We start from the raw sequence: 13,793 nt of genomic DNA, 5'->3' as shown, positions 1-13,793 counted from the left end.
TGCTGAGTGACTCAGGAGGAGGGAGGTGACTTAACCTTTGCCCTGAAGCTTGTTTTCTCCCTTCCGTGTTTCTGAACACACGAGCAAAAGCCAAATTATTTTTTCCCCTGGGAATATTATCTATTTTACTTTAATAGTGTTCAGGGTTTCCAGTTGTGTGAAAGACAGTGCACGGCCTTGAGAACACACCCTCCCTGTGATTGCAGAGCCGTCTGACCGCTAGTTCCGTGGGCCAGATCGTGGGCCTCTGCTCTGCCGAGATCAAGCAGATTGTGTCTGAGTATGCAGAGAAGGTATGTGGGGACCCAGCTGGAGCCTTTGCCTCAGATAATGCCCCAAGGACTTCTCCTGCTTCCCTAACCCCTCCCAGCAGTGAGGGAGGCAAGTTGTAATTCATCAGCCATGTTTGTCAAAAACATACACCATGCAGAGTCATCCGCATTTGCCCATTAGCTGAATTCATTTTCTTCTGCAGTGCCTATTTTTCTATAAATATAAAGAGAAAACCTGTCTCTCAGAGCAATTATTGCATCTGATAAATGGATGTGTTAGGTACAGCACCCGCATTTTTCCTTCTCTACCAGGCTTCTTATAACTTGGGCTCAGTTTGGTGATGGGGCTGAGGGATGAAACTTTGCCACTTAGGAGATAAACCCCATAAGTCAGCCAAGCCCAAGGCAAAATTTTGTGTTCTGCTTTATTAAAAGGGTATAGAATGAACAAAAGCCTGAAAGTCATATTTCAGCGTTAGATTTTTTTCCATCCTAAGAATAGACAGCAGGACCTTGAATATTTCAGGGAGACAGTGATTAATCATTTTGCACATAACTGATTCTGGTCTGGCTGAAACATAGTATCGGTAAAATCAGATTTACAGGGCATTGTTTCACGTCCTTCGTTCCCCAGCCCTACTCAGGCTGCCCCACTAAAACGTTGATGTCTGTTGAAGCATCCAGCTTTGCTTTCCCTGCCTCAAAAGCCTTGACGACAAATTAGCTCTGCCCTGACCCTCTGAGCAATATTCTTCTGAAGCAGTTGCACAGATGATGTAGTTGGGGAACAGGTGTCACCTGTAACCTGGTAGCTATAATCTGCTGTAAACACAGCGGGTGGTCACCTCCCACCAAGTGAGGGGCCTTCTGAGTAAGACTGAGTAAAATGGTACAGAGTAGTGGTTACCAGAGGGGAGGAAGGCGGAGGGAGGGCAAAATGGGTAAAGGGAGTCAACAGTACAGTGACGGATGGAAACAACTTTTGTTGGTGAACACACTTTCAGAAGTCGAAATAAAGTGTTGTACACATAAATTCATGTAATGTTATAAAACAGCTTTTTAAAAATGGCATAGAATGTCTGGGGAATGGAGTTCTATTGTTTTCCCCACCCTCCAAATCAATGCTTCTTAACATGGGTTTTCTAATCCAACTTTCATAGAATCCAGAGTATCCTGTATTTTAATTTACCACCTAGAAAAGGTGACAGTTGTCAAAGTGTCATCTGAGATTTGACTGGAAAAAGATTTAGGTCATCCTAAAAGTACCAGTAAAATCAAAAGACTTGAAGACATAGTTGTGGAAAGAGTGATTAATTCACTGCCCTAAGAAGAAGTTATCTTGGTTTGCAGTCAGCACACACACCTGGATGGCAAGAGGGTGAGTCTGTACCTGCCCTTAGGTGAATCCAGGGCTGAATCCAGTTTTTACCAAAAGACAAATGGATGGGGCACTCACTGCTGTTCCTACAGGGACTCTGATTTTTATCTTCATACTTGCCCACTGCAAGCAGATAGGAGCTCAGATGATAAGAGGGGAAGCAAGTAGGCAGACCCTCCTTAGTATACCTGTCCTTGCTTGCGAGTCTTGAAGCTTGCCTGCCTTCCCCATCAGCTCAGCAATTCCTGCTGGGCCTCTATCCCCTGAGCGTTCCCTACCTCACCCTTGTACAGTGATCCGATGGCTGCATTCTGTATTCTTGCTTCTCTGCATCTGTTCTGTTCTTCCAGAAAAGAGTGAGATAGTAGTTTTGGACAGGTCTTTTTCCAAGGACGTATATAATTAAAACTTCTCATGGAGAATTGGAGTTCACCAGTTCATTGCTTGATTGTCTGTGTTATTTGCATTAAATATATAGCATTAAAGACAAGTGCTTTTAAAATTAAATTGCCTTTAATCCTGTTCCCGTATCACAGTTATCTCACATTTGCATATTTAATCCGGTGTTTGTCTCCAGATATCCATGGTAACACCTAGTTGCAATCATCATGTGTGTCTAGAAGAGGTAGAACAGTGTAGTTACAAACACAGCATTGGAGTCCTATCTTGGTTCACGCCTGTCTCCTCAACTTCCTAGCTCTGTGACCTTGGGCAGTTTATTTAACTCCTTTGCTCTAGTATCTTCATCTATTAAATGGGAATAATATAACTTTCCTGGCACGGCGTTGTGAAGATTAAATGAAATGTGAACAAAATGCCTAAAACAGTTCCTGGCACGTTATAGCCATGCACCTAATGGTAGGCTTTATTTGCACTTTTACAATTTGCTTTTTTTTTGGTCACATCAAATTCTAAACATTTTCCATGTTTCCAGTCTTCAGAATAGTTTTCACATGGATCTGATAAAGTAATTCATTACATTTCAGCTCATTTTTTATTACGTTTAATCCTTTAAACTATGTAGAGTTCATTTTTATTTAGTCTAAGTGTACATTCATCCTAGTTTTCCTGCTCCTATCCACTTAATATCATTTATCAAATAATTTCTTTATACTCATTTGGAGACACTTTGTTATATTTTTGTATTTTAGATCAATTTAAACTATGTATTTTCTTGATTTATTGGTTTAAACTTCTATTTTTATTCAAGTTCCATGGTAAAATCATGTTTGCTTTTTTGTTTTTGTTATTTGCTTTATTTGTTTGCTATAGTCTTGTCAATATCCTCCAGCCAAAGACCACTAGGAACATACCCATAGTTGAACAAGTTGGGTTTATTGCTGATTGTAGTGAGGGAGACCACACACCAATGGGGAATGATGCAGCATCTCAGTAAGGAGGCATCAGAAAAGACTTACGGGATTCAGACTTGCTTTAGGGGATTTGGGGGAAGCTTCAAGAAAGTAGAGCTTTGCTCTGTGTTGTATGCCTTAAGGAGGGGCAATTCAGTGAATATTATGTAAAGAAATCTATGAGACAAGGGCAGTGAATCAAGGTTGAAGCTGTATGCCCATGTTAGCTGGTATAGGGGGATGTTTGATCATTTAGGGGATTTGAACAATGTTCAGGTTTCTGTCCATGTACAAACATGATTACAGAGTGGTCGATGCTTGTGCGTGTCTGATGTTGCTGTTCTCTGGAATTATTTATATTTAACACCGAAGCCTCGTATGAGTGCAGGCCAGCTCCCAGCAACATCAAGGCCTTGCTGAGAGTACCAGATTAGCTCTCAGATGTCAGGGGCTGCTTTTCTCTTTCTCTGAATTTAGTTATGTATTGCTACACAGGAATATTACATAAATGCGGTGGCCTAAAATAACATAGTTTATCATTGCACTTTCTGTGGGTCGGTGGTTGGCACAGTGTAGCAGGGTCCTTTGTTTCAGACCCTTACAAGATTACAGTGAAGGTGCTGACCTGGCCTGCGGTCTCATCTGAGGCTTGACTGGAGAAGGATCCACTTCCAAGTTCACATGGTTGTTGGCAGCATTCAGTTCCTTGACACCCGTTGGCTGAGGTCAGCAGTTCTGGCAGTCAGCTGGAGGCTGCCCTCAGTTCCTTGCCAGGTGGGCCTCACCAACATCACTTATTTCATCAAAGCCAGCAAAGGAGGCACCTCCCCACAAGACAGACATTACAGTTTTATGTGACATAATTATGTACATGCATCCCACCACGTTTGCAGAGACTGTGGGGCTCTGTTAGAGTTGCCCACCACAGCGTATTTGTTTTTCTCTTTAATCTTACTGCTATACATTGGGCTGAAACAGGGCACTGGCAATCCATCTAAAAATCCATGCCCCTACCTTCCTGGCCTCAGTAATGAAACCCTTGAAAGTAGAGATGGGATTGAGGCATGCTCAGGAGGAAAGCCTTTGGTGGCACTTGAAGGAAACCCAAATTAGGCTGAGATCAGGATGGATGTTTTGCTTAGTGAAGAAAAGGGATGCAATAATTTGGGGAGGATGAAAGTGTGAAAGTGATTTTGTGACTAGGGAATGAATCAAACAGCCTGCCCGGTGCGAGTGGTTGGAAAGTCGACAGGCACTGAGAAATAAAAATGAAGTAAAAAACATGTGCAGGCTTCTCTTTCATTCGTAAAGTTCACAGGTTCTTACAACAGTGTAACATGGTACGTAATCCATGTTTTTCAGAGCAAGTCCCTGAGATACGTAACTCAATTTAACATGGTTCCTGTAAAGCAGGGAAGAGGAATGTGAATAAGCTTCCAGATATATAATTCATGAGTGTCAGCAGGCTCCGGCCAAGGAGCACCATCTCCCTTTGTTTCCAGAGGGTGACACTCTTCCCAGAATGTACTTGGTGAGGCACCACTGTGCTTCGTGGTGTTACTGTCCAACATGCTCACTGCATCGTAGCATTCATTTTTGCAGGGAAGAAGAATCTAGTACTGTGATTTGCAGAAAACTAAAAGCTTGACTGTCCCCAAAATACTTCCACTGTACTATCCCAGAAGGAAGGAAAGGAAGCTGAACCAGGCAAGGCTGGGCCAGGGAAGGTGCAGGGTGCCTAGAAAGGCAGGAAGGGACTCTCCTCAATGCCACATGTTAATCAACTGTACACCATTTTGACTCATCTGCGACTAAATCATTCTTGGTCAACATCTCCCTGAGACAGGATCTGAAAACATTTTGTACATCTAGAGGCACAGATCTGTCTTGGGGAATCAGAAGAATCTACCCTGAGTGCCTTCTCAGTGCCAGGTACTTTAAAAAAAATTTTTTTATTAAAGTATAGTTGATTTACAACATTACATTACTTTTGGGTGTACAGCATAGTGATTCAGTATTTTATAGACTATACTCTGTTTAAAGTTATTACAAAATAATGGCTGTATTTCCCTGTGCTATACAATGTATCCTTGTTGCTTATTTATCTTATACATAGTATTTTGTATCTCTTAATCTCATACCCCTATCTTGTCCCTCCCCCAACCCCTCTCCCTACTGGTAACCACTAGTTTGTTTTCTATATCTGTGCATTTGTTTTTTCATAGATTCTATACATAAGTGATAACATACAGTATTTGTCTTTCTGTCTTATTTCACTGAGCATAATACTCTCTAGGTCCATCCACGTTTTTGCAGATGGCAGAATTTCATTTTTTTATGGCTGAGTAATATTCCATTGTGTGTGGTGTGTGTGTGTGTGTGTGTGTGTGTGTGTGTGTGTGTATACACACCACATCTTCATTCATCTTTTATGGACACTCAGGTTGCTTCCACATCTTGGCTATTGTATAAATAAAGCTGCTGTGGACATTGGGGTGCACGTATCTTTTTGAATTAGCATTTTTGGGTTTTTTTGATATATACCTATGAGTGGAATATCTGGATTATATGGTAGTTCTATTTTTAGGCTTTTGAGGAACCTCCATACTGTTTTCCATAGTGGCTGTATCAATTTACATTCCCATCAGTAGTGTACAAGGGTTCCCTTTTCTCCACATCCTAACTGAAATGTGTTATTTGTAGACTTTTTGATGATAGCCATTCTGACAGATGTGTGATAGCTCATTGTGGTTTTGATTTGCATTTCTCTAATAATTAGCGATGTTGAACATCTTTTCGTTTGCCTGTTAGCCATCTGTACGTCTTCTTTGGAAAATGTCTGTTCAGATCTTCCGCCCACTTTTTAATTGGGTTGTTTGTTTTTTTGATATTGAGTTGTATGAGCTGTTTATGTATTTTGAATACTAACCCCTTATCGGTAATATCATTTGCAAATATTTTCTTCCACTCCAACAGTTGTCTTTTCATTTTGTCAGTGGTTTCCTTTGCTATGCAAAAGCTTTTAAGTGTAATTAGGTCCCATTTGTTTATTTTTGCTTTTATTTATTTTTTTGCCTTAGGAGACAGATCCAAAAAAATATGGCTACAATTTATGTCAAAGAGTGTCCTGCCTATTTTCTCTTCCAGGAGTTTCATGGTTTCAGGTCTTACATTTAGGTCTTTAATTCATTTCGAGTTTGTTTTTGCATATGGTGTTGGGAAATGTTGTAATCTCATTCTTTTACATGTAGCTGTCCAGTTTTCCCAGCATCACTTGTTGAAGAGACTGTCTTTTCTCCATTGTATATTCTTGCCTTCTTTATCGTAGATGAATTGATCATGGGTGTGTGGATTTATTTCTGGGCTTTCTATTCTGTTGCATTGATCTATGTGTCTGTTTTTCTGCCAGAACCATGCTGTTTTTGATTTCTGTAGCTTTGTAGCATAGTCTGAAGTTAGGGAGCATGATACCTCCAGCTTTGTTCATTTTTCTCAAGAGTGTTTTGGCAATTTGGAGTCTTTTATGGTTCCGTATAAATTTTAGGATTATTTGTTCTAGTTCTGTGGAAAGTGTCATGGGTATTTTGACAGGGATTTCATTAAATCTGTAGATTGCTTTGGGTAGTATGGCTATTTTAATAATATTAATTCTTCCAATCCAAGAGCACAGGATATCTTTCCATATCTTTGAATCATCTTCAATTTCCTTTATCAGTGTTTTATAATTTTCAGAATATAGTTCTTTCACCTCCTTGGTTAAGTTTATTCCTAGGTATTCTTTTTGACACAATTTTAAATGAGATTTTGTTTTTAACTTTCTCTTTCTGATAGTTCATTATAAGTATATAGAAATGCAACAGATTTCTGTGTATTAATCTTGTATCCTTCAACCTTACTGAATTCATTTATTACTTCTAATAGTTTTTTTGGTGGAGACTTTAGGATTTTCTTTATATAGTGCCATGTCATCTGCAAATAGTAACGGTTTTACATCTTCCCTTCCAATTGGATGTCTTTCTTTCTTTCTTTCTTCCTTTCTTCCTTTGTTTCTTGTCTGATTGCTGTGGTTAGGACTTCCAATACTATGTTAAATAGAAGTGGTAAGAGCGGTCATTCTTCTCTTGTTCCTGATTTTAGGGGAAAGGCTTTCAGCTTTTTCCCATTGAGTATGATGTTAGCTGTGGGTTTATCGTAAATGGCCTTTATTATGTTGAGATATATTCCCTTTATACCCACTTTGAGAGTTTTAGTCATGAATGGATGTTGAATTTTGTCAAATGCTTTCTCTGCATGATGATTTTTTCTCTGCATCATGTGATTTTTATCTTTCCTTTTGTTAATGTGGTCTATAACATTGACTGATTTGCAAATATTGGACCATCCTTGAAATCCTGGAATAAATCCCACTTGAGCATGGTGTATGATTCTTTGTATGTGTTGTTGGATTCAGTTTCCTAGTGTTTCACTGAGGATTTTTGCATCTACATTTATCAAAGATACTGGCTTGTAATTTTCTTCTTTTGTAGTGTCTTTGTCTGATTTTGGTATCCAGGTAATGATGGCCTCATAGAATGAATTTGGGAGTTTTTCAGAATAGTTTGGGAAGGATAGGTATAAGTTCTTTGTATGTTTGGTAGAATTTCCCAGTGAAACCATCTGGTCCTGGACTTTTCTTTGCAGGGAGTTTTTTTTTTATTCTGTTTCACATCTAGTAATCTGTCAAATTATCTGTTTATTCTTGACTCAGTTTTGGCAGGCTAGATGTTTCTAGAAACTTGTCTGTTTCTTCTGAGTTTTCCAATTTGTTGGCATAGAACTGTTCATAGCATTCTCTTATGATTTTTGTATATCTGTGGCATCATTTGTTATTTCTTCTCTTTCATTTCTTGTTTTGTTTATTTGGGTCCTCTTTCTTTTTTCTTCTTGGTGAACCTGGCTAAGGCTTTATCAATTTTATTTATCTTTTCAAAAAAAAAAAGGCAGCTGTTAGGTTCATGAATTTTTTTCCATTGTTCTTTTGGTCTCTATTTCCTCTCTTATCTTTACTATTTCCTTCCTTCTGCTGACTTTAGACTTTGTTCTTCTTTCTCTAATTCCTTTAGATGTTAGGTTAGGTTGTTTATTTGAGGTTTTTCTTGTTTCTTCTAGAAGGCCTGTATCACTATAAACTTCCCTTTTAGAGCTGCTTTTGCTGCATCCCATAGATTTTTTAAAGTTGTGTTTCCATTTTCATTTGTCTTGAGGTATTTTCTGATTTCCTCTTTGATTTTATTATTGGTTTTTTAGTAGCATGTTGTTTAGTCTCTACGTATTTGTGCTTTTCCTATTTTTCTTACTGTAATTGATTTCTAGTTTCATACCGTTAAGGTTGGGAAAAAAATGCTTGATATAATTTCTGTCCTCTTAAAGTTGTCGTGACTTATTTTGTGGCCTAGCATGTGATCTGTCCTGGAGAGCATTCCATGTGTACTTGAAAAGAACGTGTATTCTGCTGTTTTGAAATGGAGTGTCCTGTAGATATCTATTAAATCCAACTGGTCGATTGTATCATTTAAGACCACTGTTGCCTTATGGGTGATCTGTCCATTGATGTAAGTGGGGTGCTAAAGTCCCCTGCTATTATTGTATTATTGTCAATTTCTTCATTTATGTCTGTTAATATTTGCTTTATACTTTTAGGTGCTCCTGTATTGGGTGCATGCATATATGGTAACAAGTAAAATATCCTCTCCTTGGATTGACCCCTTGATCATTATATAGTGCCCTTCTTTGTCTTTTGTTATAGACTTTGTTTTAAAGTCTATTTTGTCTGATACGAGTATTGTTACACCTACTTTCTTGTCATTTCCATTTGCATAAAATATCTTTTTCCATCCCCTCATTTTCAGTCTGTATATGTCTTTAGCTCTGAAGTGAGTCTCTTGTAAACAGTATATAAATGGGTCTTTTTTTTTTTTTTTAACCCAGTCATCTACCCTGTGTCTTTTGATTGGAACATTTAGTCCATGGATATTTAAATTAATTATTGATAGGTATGTACTTATTTCTGTTTTATTACTTGTTTTCCTATTGTTTTTATAGTTCTTCTCTGTTCATTTCTTCTTCTTCTTGTTTCTTTCCTTGTGGTTCTTTAGTAGTATGTTTGTGTTTCCTTCTAGTTTTTGTGTATCTATTGCTGGTTTTTGATGTGTGGTTACCATGGGGTTCGTGTATCTTGGCTTATAACTGTATCTGTTGATACTTGTGGTAGACTGATAGTCGTTTAAGTCCAAACACGTTCTAAAAGCTCTGCATTTTTTTACTCCCCTCCCCCATGTTTTGTGGTTTTGATGTCACATTTTACAGCTTCAGGTCTATCCCTTCACCGTTTATTGTAGTCAGAGTTGCTTTTCCAGTTTTTTTTGTCTTTAATCTTTGTACTAGCTTACTTAAGTGGTTGATCCTCAGCCCTCACTGAGGCCTTTCCTAGTTGGATTTTTCCTTTTCTATAGATTCTTACTTCTTGTTATATAGCCTTTTCTTTTCCACTTAGAGAAGACCCTTTAACATTTCATTTAGGGTAGGTTTAGCGTTGATGAACTCTCTTAGTTTTTGCTTATCTGAGAAGTTCTTTATTTCTCCTTCAATTCTAAATGATAAACTTCCTGGGTAGAGTATCCTGGGTTGCAGGTTTTTCCCTCTCGGCATTTTGATTATATCCTGCCACTCCCTCTATCCTGCAAAGTTTCTGCAGAAAAATCAGCTGATAGCCTTGTATATGACTCTGTTTTTCTCTTGCTGCCTTTAGAATTCTCTCTTTGTTTTTAACTTTTGCCATTTTAATTATGATATGTCTTGGCATGGGTCTGATTGAGTTCATCTTGGTTGGGACCCTCTGTGCTTCCTATACCTTAATATCTGTTTCCTTCTTCAAGTTTGGGAATTTTTCAACCATAATTTCATCAAATATATTTTTGACTCCCTTCTCCTACTGGGACCCCTACAGTGTGAATGTTGGTAATGCCTGGTGTTATCTCAGAGATCTTTTAAACTGTTCTCATTTTTTCATATTTGTTTTTTTCTTTTTGCTGTTCCAAGTGGGTGACTTCCATAATTCTGTCTTCCAGATCACTTATGTGTCCTTCTGTATCACTTAGTCTGCTATTAATTCCTTATAGTGTTTTTCATTTGTTACTGTATTTTTCACTTCTGACTGGTTCTTTTTTATATTTTCTATTTCCTTGTTAAAATTCTCACTGTGTTCATCTATTCTTTCCCCTAATTCAGTTAGCATTTTTATTACTAATGCTTTGAATTCTTTATCTGGTAATTTGTTTACTTCTCTTTCATTATTTATTTTTTCAGGGGTTTCTCTTGCTCTTTCAGTTGAGACCAGTTCCTCTGCCTTCTCATTTTGCTTAACTTTCTCTGCCTCTATGAACTTATGTGAAACAGTAGTTATCTGTTACAGTCCTGAAGGGTGTCCTTATGTGGGAGTGTCCCTGTACAGACTACATTTGCCTCCTGCCTTTGGTGGGAGAGCTGGATTTGACCTCAAAGCAAGTCACATCTTTCCTCAGGGTGTGCTGGCAGCTCTCACCTTGGTAGAAGGTGGGGCTATAGATGGAGGGGCTAAAGCTGGAGCCAGCTGTGAGCTCAGGCTTCCCCTCTGCTCTGTGACCATTACTGCCCTATCAGGGGCAGGGGCAGGGGCAGATCCCCAGCTGCTGTAGCAGAAGCCCTGAGGTTTGGCTCCAAGCCGGCTCTGTTCCCTTTAAGTGTATGCTCTCCCCTTTCTCAGCACTGGGACCCTTTCCCCAGACGGGGGAGCAGTGCTGGAGCGAGATGGGACCTGTGTGGGCTTTCGGCTCATGATGGGGCGCGGGCTGTGGTGACCCAGCCACAGACAGAGGTCAGGGCTGCCTCCCTATGCCGCCTGTGCAAGCACCGCAGTGGCTGCTCCCATCCTGCTCAGCCGCAACCTCGGGGCCACGTCTTCTTTGTCCCTCACAGCCAGCCCCTGCCCCCAGCCTCTGCCTTCCTCGCCCTGTTGTGGAGCCATGCCACAGGGCAGATGGGGCCCATGTGGGCTCTCAGTCTCTATCGGGGTGTGGACTGTGGAGTCCAGGTGCCGTCAGAGAGCAGGGCTGCTTCTGATGCACTGGCTGAGCGAGTGCCAGCAGTGGCCGAGCTCTCTCCCCAGTCCACCGTGGAGCTGCGATGTGAAGTAAGCTGGGCTAGGGTGTTCACTTGTCTCAGGCTGGGGCACATGCCAGAGTGGGAAACGAGGCAGCCACTGGAGCAGTCCTCCGTCCGCCCTCCACCCTGCCCTGAGAGCAAGCCACCGCAGACATGCTTCTCTCCAGCGGAGTCCAGCCTTCCCACAGCCCTCCTGTTTGTCCGTCCCACTGGTATTCCAGTCAGCTCGAGGGGCTCATCTTCCCGGTGCTGGACCCCAGGAACGGGGAGCCCAACATGCGGCTTGAACTGCTCACTCCCCAGGGTGGATCTCTGCCCATGTAATCTCCCTTTTCCTCTGACTCCCTTCCCAGGGGACCCGACCTGATTGCTTTTCTTCCCTTCCCGCCTGATTCCGTGTGGATCTTTCTTACAGCCTTGGTTGTACAGGAGTCTTTCTGCCATTTTCCGGTTAGTTTTCGGTGAGAACTGTTCCGCCTGTAGGTGTGTTTTGGATGTGTTCATGGGAGGGGTGAGTTCCACTTCTACTCCACCATTTTGATCGATCTCCTTTCCAGGTACTTTTTGTACCACTATCTTATTTAATTTTCAAAACAGCATGCTGCCTCCTTGCTTATAACCCTCTGCCTTCTTCCATCCGTATGTTGATACTTGCTCGTGTGCAATTGAAGCTACCTGTTTATGTGTGCGTGGACCACACTTCACTCTTCTTCTCTGTAACCTCGGAGCCTCACCAAGCGCCTGGCAGTGTTGCTGCCTAGTACGTAAGCATGTGATATTATGTCTGTTTTGTAGATGGGATGGTCGTCAGAGGCGTTAAGTAGCTTGTGTACTACCATGTAGCTAATAAGTTCCAGGTTTGCATACAGGACTGTCTGACTTTGAAACCTGTCTCTGTGGCAGGGTGGAGTGTCCTCAGGGGGCAGCAGGGATGGCCTCCTTGGCCATCTTTAGTGTCTGCCTCCCAGGCTTTGCAATGGCCAAGCCTCTTTAGACTCTCCCACTGTCTGACTGCCCAGTGGGGCTGAGTGGAGTGAAGAAGCCAGGTCACATTGGGAACTAACCACAGAAATAAGTAAAAAACTGACGCAGCCCAAGCACTCACACACAGTCACACCTAAGCTACTAAAAACTGTGGGATTTTCTGTTTGGGGTATGTGAGTGGCTTTTCATATCACTGGAAAATGCCACATTAAAATATTCTTATCCATCTCTCCAGAGTGGAATATCCTAGCCAGAAGACTGTCAACATCTTGATCTTATTTTAAGGTGAGATGCATTTGGGGTCATCAGGGGACTTATTTGTGGAGGAAATTATTTTTCTCAATAGGTTTTGGAAACTTTCCTGTCCAGCACAGGGACCTTGCCTGCATCAGAAGGTCTTGGGGTGCTTAGGAACTAGGAGACCCTGACTTTCGTTAGAGAATCTTTCCTGAGCTGAGCTGAGCTGGAACCGGTGTGATTTCTAATAAGCTCAGGTGTGAAGGATTCTAATCTCATCACCTGACCCCACCCGAAAACCTTTTCTTCTAGCAGCATTAGCACGTAGGGTTGGGGAAGAAGTGAGGTACAGGGGAGGAGGTGCCCTCTCAGGGCCCTCCTACTGTGGCCGCAGATAGAAAAACCCAGGTTGGGATTCGGGGGGCGGTGGGGTGGCAAGGTCGGGGAGGATTTTTAAGCCCCTTCCTTCTAGGCTCCATTTTTTCACTTAAGGTCACAGATGTTAGGTCATATTCCAGATCTGTAAACTTCTGGAGGGCCAAGGTTTCATCTTTCATCTCTGTGTTCCTGTTGCCTGGCACATAATAACGCTCGCCTGTAGTTGCGGGTGCCTCTCCTTCCTAAGGCTTTTCTCTGATGTGTGGGTCAGCTCCGTGTCGTCTCCTTCGTAGCACTGCTCACAAGGCACTATTTCATTTGCCTCTGCCTGTCTCCCAGAACTAGAATGTGTGCTGTCAGCCAGGGCCGGGAGCATGCCCTGTGCCTAACGTAATGGGGTTTTCATAAACATTTGTGGAAGGGAGGAAGAAGAAGGAACGAGAAGAGCTTTCAAAACTCTCTCTTGCTCTGTCACGATGAAGGCTTGGGGAGAATGTGGTGGGTATAGCACCTTTATGGATGAGCGGGTGTCACCTGACTAGACCTTGAGATCTGTGTCTTTTTCCACGTTTCCAGTGCCTAACACTGTGCCCCAGTAAAGGTTAGCTGATGAAACAAAGGAAGGTGGGGAGAGATTTAAAACAATCAGAATTTGGAGATGAAGGAACCCTGTATATCTGGAGAGAATATGCTAATATGTCTGTGTCTCCAGACTGCTCCAAGATTTCCTAAATTCTGAGGTATGTAACACAGAAACTAACAGCAAAGAGAATGAAACTAGCTAGTAAGTTGTTGACCTGGTGGGATTGTCTCAAGTCACACAGCATAACCTCTACCTTTTAGGGTCTTTATCAGTTTGGATAAAGACATAGGAATTAGCTTCGTCAGATTTAAACGTCATTTAAAGCTAGAATAGAAAAGGTGGCTAATAGATTGAAGAATAGAATCAACATTCAAAAATATCTTAGACTGAAATGTTAAGCCCAAGCAAATAAATTCATTTTTTAAGGAAGG

At 41.3% G+C, this 13,793-nt stretch overlaps 1 protein-coding gene across 3 annotated transcripts in view; it reads left to right on the top strand.

Moving 5' to 3' along the window:
• Positions 1-13,793, top strand: part of CCDC93 (coiled-coil domain containing 93) — a 91,066-nt gene that overhangs the window by 38,519 nt on the left and 38,754 nt on the right. For all 3 annotated transcript variants that reach the window (XR_003793862.1, XM_029224740.1, XM_029224741.1), the window contains one exon: positions 207-293. Coding sequence is in view for 2 of the 3 variants with exons in the window: in XM_029224740.1 (XP_029080573.1) it covers positions 207-293 (87 nt within the window). In the remaining variant the exon portion in view is untranslated. The remainder of the gene's footprint in view (positions 1-206; positions 294-13,793) is intronic.

The sequence above is a fragment of the Monodon monoceros genome, unplaced genomic scaffold, assembly GCF_005190385.1.
Source record: "Monodon monoceros isolate NGI ecotype Baffin Bay Population unplaced genomic scaffold, NGI_Narwhal_1 Super_Scaffold_16, whole genome shotgun sequence".
NCBI lineage: Eukaryota > Metazoa > Chordata > Mammalia > Artiodactyla > Monodontidae > Monodon > Monodon monoceros.
This window is presented reverse-complemented; position numbering and strand designations above follow the sequence as displayed.